General features: G+C 35.6%; 3 protein-coding genes across 7 annotated transcripts; 2 read left to right on the top strand and 1 right to left on the bottom strand.

The window, feature by feature from the left end:
• The first annotated feature begins 429 nt into the window (after positions 1–429).
• Positions 430–5390, top strand: LOC124216961 (3 beta-hydroxysteroid dehydrogenase/Delta 5-->4-isomerase). The gene is made up of 7 exons (XM_046622133.2): positions 430–856; positions 960–1133; positions 1486–1688; positions 1846–1999; positions 2150–2418; positions 2512–2730; positions 2844–5390. The coding sequence occupies exons 1-7, from the start codon at positions 808–810 to the stop codon at positions 2895–2897; spliced, it is 1122 nt and encodes a 373-aa protein (XP_046478089.1). The 5' UTR covers positions 430–807; the 3' UTR covers positions 2898–5390.
• On the bottom strand, positions 4148–18121 carry LOC124216630 (protogenin B). 5 transcript variants are annotated; one of them, XM_046621351.1, is made up of 20 exons: positions 17676–18121; positions 16509–16768; positions 15889–16024; positions 15598–15751; positions 15148–15216; positions 14826–15049; positions 14612–14754; positions 13711–13870; positions 13279–13566; positions 12977–13186; positions 12715–12906; positions 12419–12603; positions 12114–12258; positions 11915–12013; positions 11673–11826; positions 11455–11588; positions 10930–11298; positions 10575–10852; positions 10361–10468; positions 4148–10224 (listed from the first exon to the last, which is right to left on the bottom strand). In XM_046621351.1, exons 1-20 carry the CDS (start codon positions 17740–17742, stop codon positions 10030–10032), a joined length of 3570 nt encoding a protein of 1189 aa, XP_046477307.1. In that variant the 5' UTR covers positions 17743–18121; the 3' UTR covers positions 4148–10029. The 5 variants fall into 5 exon arrangements, with proteins under 5 accessions (XP_046477307.1, XP_046477318.1, XP_046477340.1 ...); XM_046621362.1 differs by having other exon boundaries at positions 13022–13186; XM_046621384.2 differs by lacking the exon at positions 17676–18121 and adding an exon at positions 17497–17636.
• Cdc16 (cell division cycle protein 16) lies at positions 17570–22923 on the top strand. The gene is made up of 13 exons (XM_046621688.2): positions 17570–17704; positions 18195–18269; positions 18370–18562; positions 18665–18817; positions 18911–19075; positions 19195–19354; positions 19445–19697; positions 19774–19853; positions 20060–20149; positions 20283–20592; positions 20665–20827; positions 20896–21088; positions 22098–22923. Exons 1-13 carry the CDS (start codon positions 17667–17669, stop codon positions 22382–22384), a joined length of 2160 nt encoding a protein of 719 aa, XP_046477644.1. The 5' UTR covers positions 17570–17666; the 3' UTR covers positions 22385–22923.
• Positions 22924–23154: the final 231 nt, after the last annotated feature.

The raw sequence follows: 23154 nt of genomic DNA, 5'->3' as shown, positions 1-23154 counted from the left end.
CGTGATAAATAGGTACAGCATACGAATATAACAAAAACTAAAATATTCACTGTCATAAATTTGCAAATTAACATAATAATAATAATAAAGTTGCGTGAACATCGAGTATGTACAGAGATGATGTTCTGCTGTACCGAGATAATTTAAAGCTGGAAAATTTAACATAAGACAGGTCGGTAAATGCGGAGTAATAAAATTACACTCTACTACTGGAGGTAGCCTATTGTGTAAAGATAGTGTGTCAGAGAAGTGAGAAGGGTATATGCCTGGTCCCAGCCTGTCTCTCTCGCTCTACACTTCATTGGTCGATACGTTTCCTTTCGGCTGATAAAATGCAGAGTGAGAGAAACGGAGTGTCTCAAGTATATATCTCGTTCTCTCGTCACTTTGGCTGCAGTTTTCACGAGGTTGACGGCATGGGTAGGCTATCTCCAGTAGTATATGCTCCAAGGCTTGGGCAAACAACTCTCATGGAGATCGGTCTGTTTCCCTTCCACGTTCCCTTCTTACTTTCCATTTACTTCCTAACAGTAGCAGACAGATCCTCGTTAGAGTCGTGTGGCTGGAATGGGCTGGACAGCAATCCATTCGCAGCTTGCTAGGTTATGAGATCCTTTGGTGGTATAAGAAAAACGTTGACATACGTAACTTATCAAATCGGGCCTTCGCTTGATACTCCGTGTATCCAATGACAAATTGGTTGTTACATTGTTTAAGCGTTAATTCTGTTGGACTGTAATACGTGTAATCTCTTAATAATTTCATTTACCCGCTTGCATTTTTTTCCCCGTTGAATGGTTATCAGCAATGGAAACTGCCAATTTTGAGACAAAACCAGGAGTAATTGTTCTGGGAGGTAACTACTTATTCATATACTATGTTCCGACAGAGGAAGCTGGATAAAGAATCTGAGCACAGTCAACCTTCTCGCCATTCATAATCTTATCAACTTTGTGTAGGATGTGGTTTTATCGGACGGAACCTTGTGGAATATTTACTGGATAATGAGCTGGTATCATATGTCCGAGTAATCGACAAGGTACCACCTCAAACAGCATGGCTTAACAAGAAACATCAAAGGATATTTGAACATCCTTTGCTTGAATTTAGAAGCGCTAACCTTATTAACTCAGGTATATTGCTTGCTGTATTTTTATACACTTCGCTAATCTTTATAGAAACCATCCTGCCTTTCATATTTGCAATTAATTAATTTGCATACATAGCATGCATTTATTTCCATTTGTATTCAGTTGTTATCGATCTCAATATTTTACTTCATAATGATCTTTCATGGTTATTTACACCTACAATACAAATTGTAGCGCTAGTGAACTTAATTTCAAATTCTTGTTAATTTTGGTTTTCCTCTATGTTTGTGGCTTTATTTTAAGATACATAGGTATATCAAGTAATTAATATTGTTGAAAATATTTTGATCCAACAGAATCGATCTTTCATTTTTTATTTGTATAAACCATTTAGCCTCTTGTGACAATGCTTTTGCTGGTGAGCAACGAATAGACATTGTATTTAATTGTGCTGGGGAAACAAAGTACGGCCAAACAGATCCTGTTTACAAAGACGGAATTCATAAACTTAGTATGAATTGTGCACAGAAAGCCGCTGAACTTGGGGTACAACGATATATAGAGATCTCAAGTGGACATTTAAGTTCATCCGAAAAGGTACTTGTAATTAGGGTCGTCTGGAAAAAGTGACAATAATAAATACATTATCATTGATTGTGCTTTAACAATGTATTATGTCATCTCATTTAGGACAAGTTTAGGTGTATACCAAATCAAATGTGCTATCTGATTAACAGAAGAGAAACATTTTCAGGTACCGCACAAAGAGGATGATGAAGTTGATCCATGGACATTTATAGCAAAACATAAAGTTCAAGTAGAAAATGATCTAAAAAATATACCTGGATTGAAGTTTACTATTTTTAGACCAGCGATCGTTTATGGCCCTGGAGACAGGAACAGTCTAGGTAAGATAATGAGGAGTTGAACACATCTTTGCTTCTTCACCTGTAAATTATACTGAAATCCATCATCAGCACTTGTTAGTATGACCTACAATCATTTTTCATTCCCATTATCTATACACTGTAGTTAAGGAATGAATTTATATTCCGCAGCACCTCGCCTCGTTGTGGGAGCTGTTTACAAACATTTAGGTGAAATGATGAAGTTGCTCTGGGGCCCAAACCTTCGCATGAATACTGTACATGTGCGAGATGTGGTGAGAGCCATGTGGCATGTTACACGTCATCCCAATACCATTGGCCAGATTTACAACGTTGTGGACGAGTCTGATTCGACGCAAGGCTCCATAAGCGCACTTGTGTCGGAATTATTTAATATTAATCACGATTATTGGGGTGCAGCACTGTCAATGCTAGCCAAGGTATGATCAAAGTCTTTAGTTCCAAGGAAGGTTTAATTATACCTACTAGTCTGAAATTGAAATTGGTGACTAAAGCTGTAAATCTTCGTACAGGTTGATATGACCACAATTGTAGAAGAAGTTAATGACAAACATATGAGTCCATGGGCCGAAGCATGCAGCAAAGATGGAGTGGAAAATAGTCCACTATCTCCATATATTAACAGAGAACTACTTTACAATAAAAATTTGTATTTACAGCCGGGAAAGTTGTCATCTACAACTAACTTTACTTATCTCTACCCGAAGCTGATGAAGGAGTCTCTAAAAGAGGTTTGACTTGGAACTTTTGAGAAATATAAACCGTAGCTTCACAATGCATAACTCAATTAAACTTGCTGATCTCTACAACATGTCGTATAAACTGTTATTTTGTTTTCTTACAGGTTGTTGATGATTACGTTGAGATGAAGATATTTCCACATTCCCTAGTTCTGTGATGAATTGTTCTATAAGTTGCTTGAACAATGTGTAGAATGAAAATAGATGCACGATTCTACAAGCCAAAGTATTTCACACTGTGCCTAATGTGAAGAATATATTAAATCATAGCGAGATAAATACGCAAAGCATTAATTAAACTTGTAGACTTTCTGAAAGTATAACAGTTGAAACGGATAGAATTAACTCAGCCGACAACCACGTTGTGATAACAAAAATGAGTAATGTATTTAATTTTACTCTAGCCTGCAAGTTAAGAATGAGTCAGTCGATTATTTTTCCTTTTGTCCGCTAAGGATATGTACACACACGTACAAGTGAATTTCGCGACCTAAACTTCAAAATGATGCGATGTTTTTCAAATTGTTACTGCAGAAATCATTTCTCAGCTAAAAAGTAGTTGGCATGAAATGGCGGAAAAAATATTTTCAAGATGCCTGATAGGTGAATTTAAAAACTAGCGCAATATCATACATGGTCGCTGTGATGAAACTTATAATTCCATTTTAACAATGATCTGCGATAGGTAGCTACCAAACGATATTTCACGACAGCAAAAGAAAGTGAAATATGTTTGCACCATCAAATATAGCGTGATAATTGTAGTGTAGCCTGCAAAGTTCACTGGTACAAACATGTGCATATACACGTTGAACTGTCAGACACAAATTATAATATAAAGACGAATCGTTGATCGACTCTTAATGCAATTTGTGAAGTATTTATGAAGGGTACTAGTCAATGCGAATAATAACGCAATTGGAAGCTTCTTTTATAATCTCGATGCGAAAATGATACTCGAGTTTCAAATCAACACGTTTATTAGTACCGAAATAAAAAATGATGTTACAAATCTATAAAATAGACGCATCTTATCGCTGTTAATTATTTCAAAATGAATGAGTAACATGAAATAGTCTGTAAAGTAAACTTCTTTTTTTTTATGCCATTTTTCAATGTGCCTAATTATTTCGTACGCGTTTATTAAAAATATAGATGCAAATAAACGGTGCCAAAGTTCTGATATTATCTACTATATGTTTATATTCGATAGTTGATGCAAGCTGTGACAAAACACAACGAAAGAAATTCATATCACCTCTGAATCCGTAATAGAGAAGTCAAAAACGGAACTACTGGATCGAGCAGATGCATGGAAAGCATTGTTGTTATTTTTGATAACACTTTTGTTTTTCAATTGCTTTCTTCTTTTCCAAACGATCACTGAGTCAAATATTTTTCGCGGATGTTTGGTATACTAGTGGCCTAGAAATTCGGTTGATTAGTATTGTAATAAAGTGAATTAAATAGCGCAATTATCGTGTTTTAAGCTAGACTGTATTAGTAGACTAGTAGAGTAATATGAATTACATCTTGCAAGAATGAGCTATTTTACTATTGATAGAATAAATTGCACACTTAGTAGCTCGTACAGGTTTATCAGTTATTCCACAAACAATAACCACTGTGCGGATGCATTTATTTATAGCCCGAGCTAATTAATCTAATTAAATTAAACTATAGTAAAATACATTTTGAGGTACACTATTAAGCGATGATTATTTGACTGTATCAAATTAATGTATACAGGTGCATGTCAATAAAAATCGATAATTATATCAAATAGCATTCGTAATGTTTCCGAACCGTATATTAAATTTAAAAAGAAAGTGCACATCGCAGTAGATACTAAAGACTCGAAAAATAAAAAATCTTGAAATAATAATATTACTATATTGCGATCTTAATTTTATTCTATCATCGTTACAACAATATGTTGTATACAGAAATGTCAACAATATTATTAAATATCTCTTGTACCATGCGGATTTCAATACTAAACGTTAGGATTGTAATTAGACGTAATTAATCATATTCAATATATTAAAATATATAATTTTTATATTTTTCTACAGTAATCATAATAATGGATGTGTATATACAATCATGTTAAGTATTTACAAAGTAACTGCACCTTCAACTAATATACTTGTAAAACGGAATCAACTACCTTAAAGTGAAAATAATATTTATTTAATAAAATAAATTATAAACATTCATATAATGATAGATAATCAATGTGATTAATTATAGTAACAATACTTAAAAGTTATTTGTATATCATATGAATAGAAAAAAATTAGCAATAGTTTATTACATTTAATTAATATTTTTTAAAAAGTTCCCATGAGGTATTTAAAACAGTTTAAATATAAAGAACAGTAACGAGTAGGTACGATAGTTAAGTTAAAGTTAAGTTACGAAAATCGCCCTAGAGAGCAACCTCTAAGGAGTTTTATTCATTTAAATGGGGTTGCTGCAGAAGACGTTCAAAATGCCAATGACTTCGGCATTTTAATAGATTTATCATCCATTTTCTAAACGTAACATATTTCTTCAGAAATAATTTTGACAGATGTATGACCATAATTTCATAATATATTCTGTGGAGTATTTAACCATATCAGTTGAATAAACATAATTTGACAAAAGGGTTTTCTTAACACCATCATATCATGGCTGTTCAAAAGCATCGCTCAGTTCTGAAGATTTGTTAAGATTCTTAACTTCATATGTGGCAACCCCATTTCTGAATGGACAAGATATCTCAAGATTACTACATCCATCGGAGAATATTATAAGATTCTTCGAATCATTTTCAAGTGTGAGTATAACGAAAATCGTTAATGTTGTTTGTGAATGCTAACAACAGCAGGGAAAATCACTGTACTAAGAAATAACGGGAAAAATGCTCACTTTGGGATTATGGAAAGCTTACGAGGTATCTCGTATAGGGTTTTCATTCATCGCGGAGTTGTAACAATCGTATTGGGGACTCCGCGATATCCTCCATCTCTTATCCATCTTTGTAGTGAAATAAGTTTATAACATTAAGTTTGGTAGGCGTAAAATATCTATCCACACATAACAACCAACTATTGCCCACTCTCCAATTGGGAAAAATACAAATTCTCTTCGGAGTATATTGATTGAAAATAAATTTCATCATAAAATCACAAAATTCCAAATTTATCGAATTATGGATATATAATAATAATAATCTATCGCTAATGCAAGTGCACTGGCTGAAAATATGTATATAAAGACCGACAAACCCTACAGAACTAGTATGCATAGTTATTGACAAAGAAGTTGAGGAACATAGGGGGAATTTAGTGGTTTCGTAATTAACAACTCGATTTAGGTTTTGATTCTATTAAATTACATGGTAAGTGCAGAAAACTACAATCATCTGTGAACCTACGTGAGTTGAACACAGTGCCACACACATTTGTGTTCTTAAATATCTTCAGCCAGCAATATATGCGTTTACTGTGGCGAGAAAGCAATAGTCAGCAGTTTTGGTAAACCTTACACAGTTGTGTGTAATTTCGGTGTTTTATTACAGGCTGCAAAAAGATTTTACAAGAACTGCATATAATATTAGACATATTAATACTCAGTTACAACAACTTAGCAGTTCAATTGAATGTCGTATGGAATTAAAGATGCGGAGTTCATGAAGATGAATTTAAAGATGCACGATGTAATCTGTGACTAGGTTCTCTGACTAATGTGCAAATTTAATGTTTAATTTTGTACTTTGTATGTTTGAAGAAATGATATAAGGAATTTATTAGTCTGAACTAAAGGTCGTAGATTATGATATTATGAAAAATTAAATGTTTCAAGGAGTTGTAGGCTCTACAATATATTGGTAACGAACATAACTCAACCAAATTGGTTGATTCTACTTTCTATTAACGAAATAATGGTAGCATCGATACGTAAAGAAATAACAATCATGAGTAAACACGCTAGATTCAAAGAACTATGCAAGACATTGAACAAGGTACGGTTGAAAAACTGTAGGTGCTCTGAGTGCTTCATATAATATAAAATAGCGGAATGCAAAGTTGTCAATTTACAATCTAGAATCTATACATTACTAGTATTGGATTAGTCAAAACAAATTTTTCCAACATCACTGTATCAAGATTAATATCTAATTAGTTCACAATAAAACTAGCGGAGTCCCTTGAAAATTTCAAATAGCTTTTAAACAACTGCCAAACATTTATCCGGAATACGTTTGCACTAAATAGTTGAGCTGTGCATTGATTCATCAGCATCACGGCAAAAAATTTTTAACGGTCTTGTGCAAGAGAGAAGTGCCATCTTGTTTCTGACTGGTAATTAGATTTATGACATTAGATTTCGTGCATACCTATTACGTCGACTGAAGATTTACAAACAATGCTAGGCTTGGGTTATTTTTCGTGATGGAATGCTTGGTGCCGAGTAGAGACAGTGGGTAATTCTACTACGTTGCAATTACTGACTCGACTTGAAAAATCCCAATAAAAAATCAAGTTATCATAGCAAAGTAACCGAAATTTCCTCTGGCCCTTTAGCTCCGCTTATCAGCTCGTCAAAGTCCATAGGACTAGCGGTTTTCATATATCTTCAGTCAACGCCTACTAGTCAACATTATCGCATAGTTCATGTTGATGATAAGCTAAAATATTATTGAATGTATAAAGAAATAAATAGCAGTTAATAGAGGAACAGCAATAACATTGACATGCCTACGTCTCACTCACTCTAAACGATACAACTTAGTCTATCAGGTACTGCGTTGGGTTCTTCTGTCATGGTAACGTGCACCATTCTGTATGAGTGCTGTATTGACTGTATGTTTTGTATTCGCAATAAGTTCTGTCTTAAATAAAGTGAGATTAATATTGGAAAATGATCATCAAATGATTCAGTAGCTCGTTTTGTTTAGAAAACTAACAAAAAGAATATCAAACTGTCGGTATAACCATATTGAATAGAATACAATCAAGAATGTTTAGTATAAAATGTAAATGCTTGTATACACTTAAGTAGAAATGCTGTAAAAATTCAACATTCACTACCTATCCTCTTATAATATTATCTGTTATGTTTGCTCTATGAAAATATCCACAAGCTAATGCTTACAGGTAAAGAAATATGTAAATTGGCGAAGTTGCATTAAATTAATGCAATAATCCGAGTACTAAGCAACGATGTATGATCCTATTTTGATTCTTTTCAATCAAGTTATCAACCATGTCCAAAATAACTCTATCAAAACTTTTACTTAAAACATTACACCGATTATATCATTAAATTTATGAATTCGTTTGATATTGTATTGAGTTATCCAGATGCAGTTGCCATATAAAATTCAGAAACTTTCATCATGTGAAACGAATCAGTAATACATTATACACTTCAATCGAACTTGTAATAATGTACTATAAATTATACCCCAGAGAAGTGTTCAGAAACATCACCAGCGAGACCAAACTGACCGAAATGTCTTCAAGACTAAACGTTCGTAACAAAGTTTATTCCACTACCATCTAGGAACAGCAAAGTGTTCCCCTATAGTGTATCGTAAGGTTCACATTTCCCATGAGAAGGTTGACTGAAATACGCGAAATTCACATTTTTGCCAACAAGATATACTTTCGTACTCAAAAGCCCATAAAGCTGTCCATATGTAGCATCATTTTATCGATACCTCAAGTCCTGAAAGATATTAATAGTCAGCAGTCTCGATTTCTTCAGCAATATCAGGCACATACATCACTCGACACTGCAGGTTACGTGGTAACATTCCGTCCTACCACCGTGAACACATTTCTGAACACATCTCTGATATCGAAATACAGCTGAACTGACCATTTATTTTTCGAGTACGATATAAACAATATTCAAGCCTGACAATATTGATCTTGAAAGAAAGGCAAAGCAATAATCTAAATTAAAAAATTTCTCAATTCATTTCCATACTAGCTGTTCCTGCGCATCATTGTAAATTAATATATTAGTACGTAAGCAATTATTAGTTTCATTCGTGAAGTGTACAACAACACAACTGTCGAAGTTGTTCACTACACATCAAAAACTTGATGTGAGAATATTGTATGACTTATGAAAAAAAAAGTCACAGGGTTTAAACCAAATTTGAAACTGATAGAATAGCTGCTAATTAAATAATAAATTTAATATTTATTACTCCTTGCAGTTGAACTTGTAATTATTCTCTCAAAGTGACATGCAAGAAATGAAGAAATAAAGTTTCCAAGCGGAAATCGTCAGCCTTCCTCAACATGAATGAGGATTCGAAGCCGATACTTCAGTCTGTAAGCTTTTTAAATTGGTAACAAATATTTAGAAAATTTGTTTCAAATGTGTCTGAAACTCCTTCAATAAGTTCAGTCTTGTCGGATAACTACAGTCTTTCTCGAGAGTCAAGAAATAGCTCTGTCACTATTAAATTAGTATCGAAATAAAGACTAAAGGTAAGAGTTTACTTAAGAATGCTAATGGAATGCCTGCACAATTAGGTAGTATTGTCGTGATTGTTACCGAATAAGTAGTAACATCGTACACATTTTTATTGTGTGTTTCTGCGTTTGAGAGAATTCCGAAAACTAAATGTTAGTGTAAACAGTTCCTTTGTCAAATGTATCTGCATCGTATAGAAAACAAAAAAAAAGGTCTAATATAAGTGTTAATATTTACATACATTATTAAATAACAAAATCTAATATATATTAATATTATCAATATTTCATTGTCAAAAAGATTCGCGTTTTGAAATTATTTTTTTCGAACAAACAATCACATCATAATAATCTATTAAATATGAGCAAATACCATGTGGTCAAAATCATTTTCCATGATCAATATCAGAAAGTATGTGTAACTGTACTGTATGTGTAGCTGGGCTAATTGTTGATGTGTGATTTCATTTTAGTAACTGGTCAGTGAAACACTTATAATACATCGAATAATATTTACATAGCCAGTACTATAGTAACTCAGGCACCTATGCAATTCGATAATATATATTAATGGTACAATACTAAATCGTTCTTTTCTTAGCTTACTAAACAACTTCACGTCATCCTTCATTCAATAGTATCAAAGATCGTCTCTTCAGAGCGTATAACCTGCATACTCACATTTATTATATCGATTCGAAGCCAGCCCAGTGGCGATTTGGAGTAACACGAGCATTCTCATTATTACGACCTGATGATTATTCCAGAAGCATGGAATACGTCATTTGTTAAAGGTCTGAAGGTGTTCTCACCCATTGGGAGCAACGACAGGAACTGACGTTGATGGCACTTGTTGTAGAGACAACAAGTTTTCCAAACATTCAAAATTATTATTTAAGCTGCTACAGCTGCTTGCCGTTGCAGAATTTAACATCGTAATCCTTGTGCGATCTAGATCCTGCTGAGGCTGTTGATGCGAGCTGGTGCTGCCCTTTCTGTCAAACTGTAAAATTGAAATTTCTTAAAAAATATGTGTGAATATCCTGTTTAAATTATAATTGTTCAAGTTGATGTATTCAAATTGTAATAATCATTATTAATTTGGTAAAATCCACATCAATAGTAATATAATGCAATACCTGAGGATTTATGGTAATGTCTAGATCTTTACTATCATCGTTCATATTCCAAACTGTCAGAAGGGAATCTTTCATGCAACATTCAACAATGCCGTTAGAACAACCGCCCTGGAATAATAAAGCAAAGAGTTGCTAGAATATATTTAAATATGCAAATAAATTAATGCACAATTGATATCGATCTTCGTGCAGTATTGGAAGTAATATTTTGTACCTTAGTATCTATATGAGAATTTGCGGATTTAGGGGAGGGTGGACATAGGGTGGTTAGTTCAATGTCATTCATAGTCGACGCTGTACATGCATGTTGGTTGCCGCCAATTGTATTTCTCTCTGCACAGCGGCCATTTCCATTGCGTAATATACCACGATCCTTCAAGGACTGTAAACTTTCCTGCGGTGATTGTGTATTTTCCCACTTTTTTCGAAAATATATACTGCTCAGGCAAATAACAATAAAACAGGTGCTTATGCTTACACCAACAATGATTCCTAGGGAAATAGATTATCAAACAATCGTTATTAGATTAAATTTTACGTTGTAGCTTTGTTGTAGCTTCCTGACTTACCAAAACTTTGATCTGTTCCTAGAGTGGGAGACGGACTACCCCCATATAAAGGATCTGTAGAATTCTTTGGAACATCACCTGTGTGGAAAATGATTCTATCCGAGGATTTTCCATATCCAGCATCGGTAGCAGCTCGTAATTCTACAAAGTATCGCGTACTCGGGATAAGGCGTGGCAATTTCGCAGTTGTATTTGCACCAGGTACAGTTATATTTGCCCAATATTTCAAGGGTGTAGCGAAAGGATCAGTTGTGTAGAAAATAGTGTAGTTGCGTATTACTCCATTTGTTTTACTCGGCGGTTTCCACGTAATACCAACCTCAGTAATGTTGGATAGAAACCATTTTATCTCTCTAACGGTACCTGGAACTTTTTTTTAAAGACCACAGTCTTGATTACCAAAGACAACTTATGCAAAAAACATGTACAATTACATCTGAATAATCCAAAACCAGATTTTAGGCAATATCTTTATGAGGAAAATATGATTTTCATCGCTACTCTTTAATTTTTTTTACAACTTACTATCCTGATTTGTCCGACACTCCATATCTTTGCTGTACAAACCAACTCGTTCGCTTGTGTTATACAGGACTCTGACTTTGAATTGATATATTGTAAACGGTTTTAGATGACGCACTGTCATCGTCATATTTGTGCTGCAATATCATGTCAAAACAATGTAAGTTATGACTATTGCGCTTCAATTTTGCATCAAATTATTTTTTCGCTACTGCACTCACGTATTGAAACACTGCAATGGTTCCGGAATTGTGGGGTGGAAAGTGTTATAACACACTTCGTAGCAATAATCTATGTGAAAAGGGGCAGCAGACCACGTTACATTTATAGCAGTGGATGAAACAGGAACCCCTTCCAGATTAGTCAGAGTATGATCTGGACAGAGAAGAAATAATGTTCTTTGCACAGAACTATCACATTGCTGTAAATATTCATTCGATTCCACGATATGAGTATCACTTACCTTCGATAAGCCTTTTCGAATCCAAATACATTTGAAAACATTCCAATAATTTCCCAGAACTGATCATACACAATCCGATGTCATACGATGCATCAGCTTCTGTAAAGATTGGGCAAAATATTTTCAAATAAAAATATTCAGAAAGTCACTACAACCACTGTTTGTGCCCATTTTATGATAACAAGATGTCAGTATTTACCAAGATCTGTAAGTATGTACTCTGTACAATTCTTAGGCAGATAAGTAGTCGTCAGATTTTTTCCGACTACATTCTGATAGTATAACTGCCACAAATCAAAGTCGTCTGGCCACCCTTGTGTTTCACCATTCATATTCCAACTTAGCTATTTATTACAATAAAAAATTAGCTATCCGCACGTAATGAAGAGTCAGACCGCAGATGCGTGTTATAAATCGATTCATAATATCACTGATTATAGTGGAATAGCTAAGTAATAAGTTAATTAAACGAACATCAATACAAGAGACGATCAAACTTCGAACCTTAACAGTTGATGAGTTGATGTTTGCCACATTGAGATTCAATAAATCTGTCGGCGGGAGTTTGCTGGAGTTAGTTGAGGGCATCAAAGCATTGGTCCACCCCAATTGTGAATCACTAAAATTAGGCCAGCCTTGCTCTGTTCGAGCTAAGACTCGAATCTCATAAGATTTGCCAGGAACCAAATCTATTTTTAACGTGAATTATAGTGTATTGAGTGAAAAATTTTACTTTGAAATTATCGAGTTCACATGACTGGAACAAAATATTCCACAACTGGGAGAATATTTTTACATACTAGTGAGAGTATATTGGTTAACAGCTGATGGGAGATGGAGAACTCTGGACGAGGGATGATGTTGAAGCCTCCATTGTAATTTATATTCCAGGATAAATCCTCGTGCCTCTGTCTTATTTAGTGGTGCCCATGATACTTCAAGTTTTGTAGGACTAATCACTTTGACTTTTGTCATTGGAGCGGCTATAGGAACTAAATGATAAATAAATTGTCAAGAATATCAGTAGGCAAGTATTTCTTTATGAATGAAAATTATCACTACCAAATTTATTCGAAAAATTTAGCCTTGCATCATTTGTTCCCATACCACTTGCAGCAGTTGCACAATTAACAGAAGCCGATTGTTCGCTAGATCCATATGTGTTCCATGTTCGGACATACATTGTATAATTAGTAAACGGCATCAGCGATTTAACTTCAACGACTGTTGAATTTGGTTCGGGTAAGGCAATGTCTTCTCGGCTGCCTGGTTCTAGAGTAATAGAATGATATGATAAATTGAACAATTTTCCTGTCTCCGCCATTCAGTGTAACTCTCTAACTGTGATTTAGTGTAATGCATACCTGCAAGAGCATAGTGAACGGTGAAATACGAATCAACATTAGGGAACGGCATTGTTTGTGGTATTTTCCAAGATAGATGAATTATATCTGGTGACAAGGCGTGACAATGCAAAGACGTAGGAATAGGGGGGCGTTGCGGTGACTTGGTGACCTGGAGCCTACCAGCAGCCCAAATTTCTCCAGCAACATTCACCGCGACACACTGGTATATACCAGCATCGGACGGAACTGTGGATGAGATTACTAGTCCCACTTTATTATTGTTGCTCACGAATGTTTTTTCCCGAGCTGTAATATTATATTTAATTATATGCAAAAGTGCGAAATAGAATCAATATTCATTGAGCAAAAAACTTTGCTCATTGATTAGGTATAAATTTTGTTTCATCAAATAAAATCTGAGGCATCAATATTTGTCGATAGGTAATTTACGGTTCATAGTGATATTGACAGAATCCTTAAGCCAGTAAATTTGTGGCGTAGGACGTCCTTCGGCTTGACATTCGAACCGGGCTGTTCTTCCACTAGGCTGCACTTGATTGATAGGTTTCATTATAAAAGTTGGTGGTATTAGGACGTCTATTGTAATATTCTGTGGAAAAAAAATGTAACCAATATTAAGCAGAACAGTTTTCGAAAGACAAGGCCCTGACAATGGTCTTTAGTACTACTACTGGTTGAAACTGATGATTGTTGTTGTTACCACGGATAAGACCAGCATAGCATGCATTATCTATTACGAATCACAGGTAGTAACTTTTTATACACGGACTAAGAGTAAAAACTGCGTTTTCATTTGGACTCATGGATTCCTTGTACTTGGACAAGGACGTTCGACTACCTAGAAACGGATATTTGGCGAACTGGATCATTCAGCAATAATTATTCGCTAGAATTCGTCTTTACTCGTAATGTTCAAACATGGTAATCCCCAGAATGTTTAGGATATTGCTGAATTTACAAACAGAAAAACGAAATTTGATAGGTGGACCACAATTTATGGAAAGCCGATTTGAGCGTGAGGTTTGACCGTTACTGGGGTACAATTCATGAGTATATAAAATAAAATCTATAAAATATTAGATGTGCACTTTTAGTACAAAGCTACAATAGAACTTTCTTCTTCAAATATTTTTAAAATTTATAATAGAAAAACATATTGGTGATATTTGGAAAAGCTAAAACCTATCCTCATCAAGGACCCCCATTTATAAATTTTTCCTGGTTCCACTAATTTACAAAGGTTATAATAACCATCATTAGATGTAGCGTAGAAGTTGCCACATGTACCGGATTTGACGAGTCTTTCAACTAAATGGCGAAACGTGTATACCTGAGTTTGGAGGGTCACGTTGGAGTTTTTTACAGAACAATCATAAATGCCCGCATCCGCTATGGTAAGCTCTTCTAACATTAACGCTGCTACACTGCCTGTGGAATTTAGGAGCACACGGGGCTCTTTGTAACCGGCACCATCTGGAAACAATTTGAGCCATGTTCAGTATGTGAGTATTAAGTTATCAAGTAAGCGTGGTTCATCTGCTTACCTGGGAACTGAGAAACAAATGTCCAAGTTACAAGAGTTGGAAAACCCGATGCGGCACACACTAGCGTCAAATCAGACCCAGCAATGAGCTTATAACTACTTGAAATTTGTGGAAAAAGGATAATAGGTACATCTGATCTCTTTTCTTGTATTTTTGGAATAACGTGCAGTTGCGCTTCTTTGCTTTTTCTAGTCTTCTTTAAAAACTTGTTATTTACTACACATCTGAAATTGAGATTCAAGCAATAAGAAGGGTGCTAATTACATTACTCGAATATCATTGAAGATGTGATTGAAGTACGATATGTAATAGTGATCGTTACCTGTATGAACCAGCATCAGATAGATTCGTTGCACTTATATATAGAACACCTGGTGATACCAAGAAATATCTGAAAGATATTTCCTTCATAACTATTATCTTCTATTCGTAACGGTATTGTGGGTTGTATTATCAAGAGTTCGGAATATTTTATTGTACATTTATTATTTAATGGGGCTACAATTTACGACAAAAATCTCTAGTTCTGTATGACAGTTTCTTAACATTTTATAAAAACCACTGGATTGTGTGCATATTACTGTATAATACTACATATTTCTAAAATAGAAATTCACTAAAGCCAGCTTCATATGACAAACATATTGGTAATAATGCAACGTATGTCAAGGGTCGGCCTTTGTAAAACGTCAGTTCAAACTGCTTGTGAGTTAGTTTACATACGAGTAATCTAGTAATGATAGTGTAACTGTGGCTTGGAAATAATTCTTACTTTTTTCCACGAACATAGGGCAAAAACTGTCCATTATGCTGCCAAGTAATGTTTGGTGGAAATGGAATGCTACTGATGTAACAAGAAAATCTAGCTACTTCCCCCTCGTGTACGATCAAATCTTGTGGCGATTCGTCAAATTCTCGAGATAAGTCTGAAATCAATATGTGATGAATGATCAACATAGATAGGGATTATCCTAAACATTCACAAGTAAAATATAAACTTTATCGTTGATATATTTGTTTAGTCTGATAAATAGCTTTACAAGCTGTTGTATAAAATTCTCACCAGCAATCTGTAAAAATGCAGGGGAGGACCTTAGCGAACCTGCAGCATTTTTTGTAACACAACGGTAAGACTCCAATGCTTGAATTCTATCACTTGGACTATTGTGGCTTTCTTGTCCTTTACTCTTTCGTGTCATCTACAAAACATAAGTCTAAGAAATTGCATTTCAGTTGCAATATTCTTAGTGAGTGTAAGGAAGTATAGTGCCATTTGTGGCAGGTGGCAAGAATTTTTGTTGGGAGCTAAACAACGGTTTGTATAGATCCATGTAACCTGACAAGGGGAATACAGGTTGCCAACAGCAAAAACTTGCAGAACATTATTAAGAAGGATGAAAAAGTAAAAGGATACCACATGCTAAACGTTCAAATACAATTTAAGGTAGCGTTCAGCTGTTATAAATGGAAAACATATGTTCCCCGTTACTTTTCAACATGATAAGCAGAATCAAAACAGTTGACTGACAATTTCACATACATGAATCGTAAGCTGCAGTGAACCAATTAGGACAACTTGTGAAAGATGCATAAGTGTCTGTACATATATACCGCAAATAGAGATCATGGGCAATATAGGAAAATTACATCTTGAATATCAGACATGTTTTATTTCAATGTTACCTTTAGAAAGTGTAGAGAACCATTACGCAGTTTGCATCGTACCAGACCACACGGAGGCGCTGCTAATCCATTCCGTAGCCAAGATACATTTTGGTTATTACCTATGGAACAATTGAGAATCGCTCCCCTTCGGCCAACCACAATACTGCCATTGGGCTCTTCCTCCACCATAACACCTAGCCTTTCGTTTCGTTCCAATTCTAAGATTTCAGGTTTTGACACATTTAATCCTCCGTGACTTATGCTCACTCCTTTTACACCTGTAAGGGAAATATAGATTTGCATACATACACAATACGCACTACAGAGCGAACCTACACGTGACACTGTAAATATGCCAAGTGTTTGAGCGTCACAAATTGTTTCGGAAAAAATTGGAGTGACTGAACAAGTTTTTGAGACATGCCGATTTCTATGTGAATAGAATTATTCAGAAACCCATTCTCTGAGGATGACAAATACTGGCAGCGTAGTTCCCAAAACTCTTGTGCGTGTGTGGTTTCGGATGATAGAATCCGATCATTCATTGAACATCTAGCGAAAGAACAACAGAGGCCGAACTTAATCCAACCATTGTCACTCGACTTAGGTATGCCTCAAATAATCATTCATACACTCCAATTTTCTGTAAAGAAAAAATTCGGGACAATCGAACATTAGGCGCGTTTGGAGTGTTAGGAACGTGCCATGAATGTCCACTCTGTAATGCAGATAGACTCATCATATAATTCTCAACAAAATGTATGCAAGTAATTACAGGTTCTCTTTCTATTTTGAGTTTAAAATTAAGTCTGGGAGAATTGATGACAATTTGAGATGAACCTTGAAGATATCGCAAATTATGGGTGCCTGTCGTGCAAGTAAGTCAAAAAGGGTAAGCAACGGAATGCGATACAGGCTTGTCAAGCGAATGATTGAAAAGTGGTGATGGTGATTTAAAATTCATAATTGATGCAGGTTCGAGGCGCACGTTGTGCAGCACACGTACCCTGCTTGGTTCTTTGGTGTTAAACCAGGATGAATATCGATCTTACGAGATGCACGGAAGCTACGTGATAGGCGCATCGCTGCATGCAGACAGACGGAAATCGCACGCGTCTCGTTTGGCACTGTGTATACAAGCACCTAGTAAGGATATAAACAAACGATGATGAAAAAATGACGCACCTTCAAAGCTGGCGGTTCTCAAAGCTTCTGTAAGTAAGATGCTGAGCAAAAATACTCGCGCCGCCATATATCAACACTCATTTGTACCGGTTTCACTGACAAATTCTAGCCGAAATACGCTGTATAAAGACAAAGCTCCTCCGTCGTTGATACATGTCTTCTTTGCCGCATCTTCGACATCATCCACGGAATATTCACAATTACCGTGGCTTCACAATGTTCAGTTCCGTTTACCGCAAGCCGAACCCCATAACCCTGTCTACGTTTTCATTTTTATTTTATTACGAATAATCACTGCACTGTGAACGGCATTTCGGGTTTCAAACTTGATAAGAAAACTATTGTAAAAAAATCTAGACTGACTTTAATGCAAAAGAGAAGGAACAATTTTATTTTCTCAACACGCAAAGTGCGCATCTTTCCCGTGTCTCTTCTCTCGCCCCATCGCGCAGTGCTTCTTTTCTCGCTTTTTCTCTCTCTCTCACTCTCTCGTTCTCTATACTATCTATCTATTCGCAGCCAGGATCGAAAGGACAAAGTGGCCGGCAGAGCCGTCCGATCGCTGCTGTTTGACCGGCTGATACTGCAGACACGGTAAATAAGTATATAATTTTTCTTACCACTGCTGGATATGTAGATATTTTATACATTGTGGTCGATAGGTTACTTTTCCCGAATAATGTACACATTATAGTATACGTTGCGATGGAGAGGATTGCACGAAGTTTCTATTTTCAATCCTATTCCACAAGTTTTCGTTGGTGAGATTGTGTCTAAGAATGGCACAACAAGAAATCGATGCAGATTATGATAAGATGCATAGCTTCAACGACAAGAATATCGACTTAGAAAACTACAGAAAATTAGTTAAATCGTATTTAGACTTGGTAAGCTTCTGATAAATTTACTGAAACAGCCTAAAAATTTCACACATCCTTTAAAGATTCCGGCATTTGTGCTGTAATTGCATTTTATTCCAAAACTCACAGCATTTATACAGTGCTGCGTCATTCTGGGCAGATAAAGTTCTCTCGTTAGGAAATGAGAACCCCAAAGACGTTCATGCCCTTGCTCAATGCATGTTTCTCATGAAACAGTATCATCGAGCTGCTCATCTCATCAGGAGTCGTGGACTTGAAAAGGTTTGAAAATTTGATTGTGTTACATCTACGGTGTAAAAACTTTTGATATACCATGGCAATAATCCTGTTTTTTTGTAACATTTATGCTTGTAGACAGACATAATGTGCCATTACCTGGCTGTAAGATGCCTATTAGAGGCTAAAGAATTCACTGAAGCTCTTCAAGTAATTGTTGAAATGGAGATGTCTACTAACATCTCCGCATCTGGTGTCAGTTTTAATAGCCAGGCAGACATACTCGAGGTGGCCCCGAAAAACGTGAGTCTATAAGTTTGAATAATTGTAAAGATCAGTTGCCGTTATATTCTCCAACCTTTCTTTGTTCTTCGGGATATCAGATGTCAAATGAATTTTTGGTAAAAAGGATTTAAATTTAGGTGCAAAGCTCGATCCTGTATTGCAAAGGAAGAGTATACGAGGCAATGGACAACAGAGCTGTAGCTTTGGATTGTTATAAACAAGCTCTGCAGTGTGATGTTCATTCGTATCAAGCTTTTGAAGCACTGGTTCAGAACCAGATGCTATCGGCTGCGGAAGGTAAAAATTTTTATTCCACACATACAAGCTGTGTCAATGTATCAAGTTTGATAATAACTGATATTTTTACAAATTTTTTCACCGTTTTAGAAAAGGAGCTGTTGGAATCATTACCCATAACTGAGCAGTGCTCAGGTGGCGAAGCCAAATTACTGCGGTTATTGTATGAAAGTAAATTGAAAAAATACCAATCTCCGGCTGAAAAAGAGCCCTTACTTTGCTGTGGAGTTCAGGGAGTCTTGGTAACGGACAGATTGATGGATAACTTGGATATGGAAGTTTCTAGAGCAGAAAGACTGTATTACAACTGTGATTATCAACAATGTTTTAGTCTTACTGAAAGGTTAGCATTCTCATTGATGGCATTCGCGCAAACTTTTGCAATTGACATTTTCATAACTTATATGAAAAATTTTCAGGATCCTAAAGAAAGACCCCTACCACAGTACCTGTCTCCCAGTGCATATTGCCTGCTTGGTTGAACTGAAGAAATCAAACGGTAGGAAATTTTTTTCATTACGTGTATTGTGAATAGACATTACATATTGGTCTAACTTTTATACCTAACCTAAATACTACAAAATCCTGCCGAATTTTTATAATGTGCACAAGCATTGACTTTTGGCTTATGTGTAAGAAATATACAGGTCACTGCTTTGAAATTAATAAATATTTTATAATATATTGGAATATATGGTTTTTCAGCACTCTTCTATCTAGCACATAAGCTAGTAGACTTGTATCCAGATATGGCTCTTGCTTGGTTTGCAGTCGGCTGTTACTACTACGTCATAGGTAAAACGCAACTCCGAAATTCAACTGATAATGATCTGAAAATTGCGTAGTAAACTATATCAAAATCTGGGTAAAAAAGTAAAATGAATCTTTGTTACATGTTCGAATTTACGAAAAATATTATCATTAATAGGTAAAAGTGATCCGGCCCGCAGGTATTTGGCAAAGGCTACAGCCTTGGATCGATTATTTGGACCTGCATGGCTAGCATATGGTCACTCATTTGCCGTAGAAAACGAACATGACCAAGCAATGGCTGCTTATTTCAAAGCCTCGCAACTGATGAAAGGCTGTCACTTGCCACTGCTATATATTGGACTGGAATGCGGTCTGACAAATAATCTTAGACTGGCGGACAAGTTTTTTCAACAAGCTCAAAGCATTGCCCCGGATGACCCGTTTGTTATACACGAAATGGCAGTCATATCTTTTCAAAATTCAGAGTAAGTAAGCTTTGACAAGCAAAATTATGTTATTATTATTATTATTACAAACTATCATTTAAACAATTACAGTTATAAGGCTGCTGAGCAACAATTTCAAGAAGCTATGAAAAAAATACAAGGTGACTTGCAAGCAGTGATTCTTCCAAGCAAATGGGAAGCACTGCTTAACAATTTAGGACACACGTGTAGAAAAATGAAAAAGTATGATGATGCGTTAGACTACCACCAGCAGGTAATTTAGAACACTATAACATTTTTACTATTTCAAAGGTTTTATTTCAACAAAAATTCATGTTTCAGGCTCTAGTATTGAATCCACTGAACCCATCAACATATTCAGCTATTGGGTTTGTTCATGCACTTCGTGGCACCACACAGGAAGCTGTGGACGCTTTTCACCGAGCCCTTGGCCTGCGTAGAGATGACACTTTCACTACGACAATGCTCGGTTATGTGATGGAACAGCTCATTGACGAAGTACCACCTTACCCAGGTAAACAACTCATACCATAATTCCTTTAAAATAATATTCTATCAATGGGTGCTTTGTTTCGATTGATTCTTTGTACTCAAAATTTTAATAAAGACCTCTGTCTAGAAGAATAGTCTGTTGGCTATTCTGTACTACTTTGTTACGAATAGTTAGGTGTTAGTAGAATTTGCTACGGCAAAAGGTGCGACAGGTTTTGGTGCCCACCTCCTCTCCACCACCACTGCCCCGTGTCCCTTATCACCTCTTGCTCATCGATAACTTGATATACAGGTTCTACAAGGGTTAACCAGGATGTCCATCCAGCAACCGGGAATTATACGGGAAGTCCAAAGTGCCCTTGAACATACGGCAATTTCTCATAGAAACCGGGAATCCGCGCTGAAATTACCATTTCTATATTCACTTGTGGAAAAATTAATTTTTAGAAATAAATGGTCACAATGTCGAATTTTCGAGAACGTGAAAGTCAATTTCATAGGATTTTTAAAATGCATAGAAAATTGAAACATAGAAAATTCAAAATGTAGAAAGGATAGAGTATAGAGAGCTGTAATATAAAATTTTCACAACGAATAAGAATACAAAATCATTGTGACGGTTCTATATTCTGATCTTCTGTACTTTACTTGTTGTTTTGACTTTTCTGTACTTCAGCTTTATACATTTTGAAATTCTATGAAATACTCTTTCGCTTATTTGAAAACTCGATATTGTTACTCTTTTATTTTCCGAACTTTCTACATTTCTGACGCCACCCAAATTCATTAGTTTTGCACATCGTTGAATATGACGATGTTCAAAGTTGATTATATCATGATAACGCGAAAACGCCGTAGAAATTATTATATACGAATATACGGGGGTTTTAAAAAAAAATAATTGGGAATTTTTAATACTGATATCGCTGGACACTCTGTTAATAGTCTGTTCATCTCAAGTTCACATACCTTCTAGTATTATGAATAATATGAATAAATGCATCAAAGATTAATATTTTTTTTTTTCACAGATGCACCACAGGAAACACCAAAATACAAGTTCCCAGGAGGTGCAGTAAACACAGGAGGCGGAGAACCTTTCCAAAATTTAACTGGTCCCTCTCAAGATCCAAATATGGAAACATTGAGAGTTAATTTGTTTTCGGGATGGGGTGAGGAGGGTTCAAAGTCTGAGGACGAAGTTTTATCCAAACTAGACCGAACTACAGACAGAGTAGTCGTTAATTACTCGTCGAGTGATATGAGTTCAGAAGTGGAAATGCTTGACCCGTCTGCGGTTCACATAGACTATAAATAAATGTAAACTCTTACGTGGTCAACACCGCAGTAGAGCTTTCTGTATCAGTTACCACGATAATATGGAAACCTTTTTCTTTGAAGTACCATCTTCACGAGTATCTTGTCGTGAGAGTATTCCTGAGCCGAAAACCCCAATGATTTCCGGCACATCGATATAAAACACGACTTAGTCGATTGTTATGAGAATTTACGAAAACTGTACAAGTTGCAGTGTAATCGTGTAGATATTACACAGATGAAAAGAAAAAATGAAAGTTACGTTTTATCACCGTTATTTATCAATCGAGTCGTCTACCGTCTGTTCACCATAAATTTTCAGTGGTACAATACAATTTTGTACGAATAATACAATGTTCTGCAATCAAATAATTACGGTATTACAGATACACTGTACATATCGTACTCCTGGTCAGATTGTTACATAATACTCATTTGAATGAATGGGGAAGCTGGAAAGAGTATGTTCTTCTCATATACCTAGTACGGTACTGTATTAGAAAGGACAATAGAGAATTATTAAAATACCCTGTTTCATAATGTAACATTTATTTCCTTAGTAGGGGAAAGACTAGCAAAATTGGCCCCTCACCGGCTGAAGCAACTCATATGTTACATAGTTTCTTTTCAATGATGAAAGCGGTCAACAAATACCTACATATATTGCTAAGTCTGTCATGTAAATATTTCTAGTAAAGTACCGAAACTTGCAAGGTGTTTGTAGTTCAATACAAAAGGAGCAGAAAATATTATTTCAAAAGTGTCCACCAC

This window comes from Neodiprion pinetum, chromosome 1 (assembly GCF_021155775.2).
Source record: "Neodiprion pinetum isolate iyNeoPine1 chromosome 1, iyNeoPine1.2, whole genome shotgun sequence".
Taxonomy (NCBI): Eukaryota; Metazoa; Arthropoda; class Insecta; order Hymenoptera; family Diprionidae; genus Neodiprion; species Neodiprion pinetum.
This window is presented reverse-complemented; position numbering and strand designations above follow the sequence as displayed.

Excerpts from the sequence above, each read along its gene's own strand:
- LOC124216961 (XM_046622133.2), top strand. The coding sequence starts at position 808 with ATGGAAACTGCCAATTTTGAGACAAAACCAGGAGTAATTGTTCTGGGA. Across the intron at positions 2,419-2,511 it reads CACTGTCAATGCTAGCCAAG|GTTGATATGACCACAATTGT; the intron begins GTATGATCAAAG and ends ATCTTCGTACAG. Across the intron at positions 2,731-2,843 it reads TGAAGGAGTCTCTAAAAGAG|GTTGTTGATGATTACGTTGA; the intron begins GTTTGACTTGGA and ends GTTTTCTTACAG.
- Cdc16 (XM_046621688.2), top strand. The coding sequence starts at position 17,667 with ATGACGCACCTTCAAAGCTGGCGGTTCTCAAAGCTTCT. Across the intron at positions 19,355-19,444 it reads GATGCTATCGGCTGCGGAAG|AAAAGGAGCTGTTGGAATCA; the intron begins GTAAAAATTTTT and ends TCACCGTTTTAG. Across the intron at positions 21,089-22,097 it reads CGAAGTACCACCTTACCCAG|ATGCACCACAGGAAACACCA; the intron begins GTAAACAACTCA and ends TTTTTTTCACAG.
- LOC124216630 (XM_046621351.1), bottom strand. The coding sequence starts at position 17,742 with ATGGCGGCGCGAGTATTTTTGCTCAGCATCTTACTTACAGAAGCTTTG. Across the intron at positions 15,050-15,147 it reads TCTGATGCTGGTTCATACAG|ATGTGTAGTAAATAACAAGT; the intron begins GTAACGATCACT and ends TCTCAATTTCAG. Across the intron at positions 11,299-11,454 it reads GTGTCGGACAAATCAGGATA|TTCCAGGTACCGTTAGAGAG; the intron begins GTAAGTTGTAAA and ends TTTAAAAAAAAG.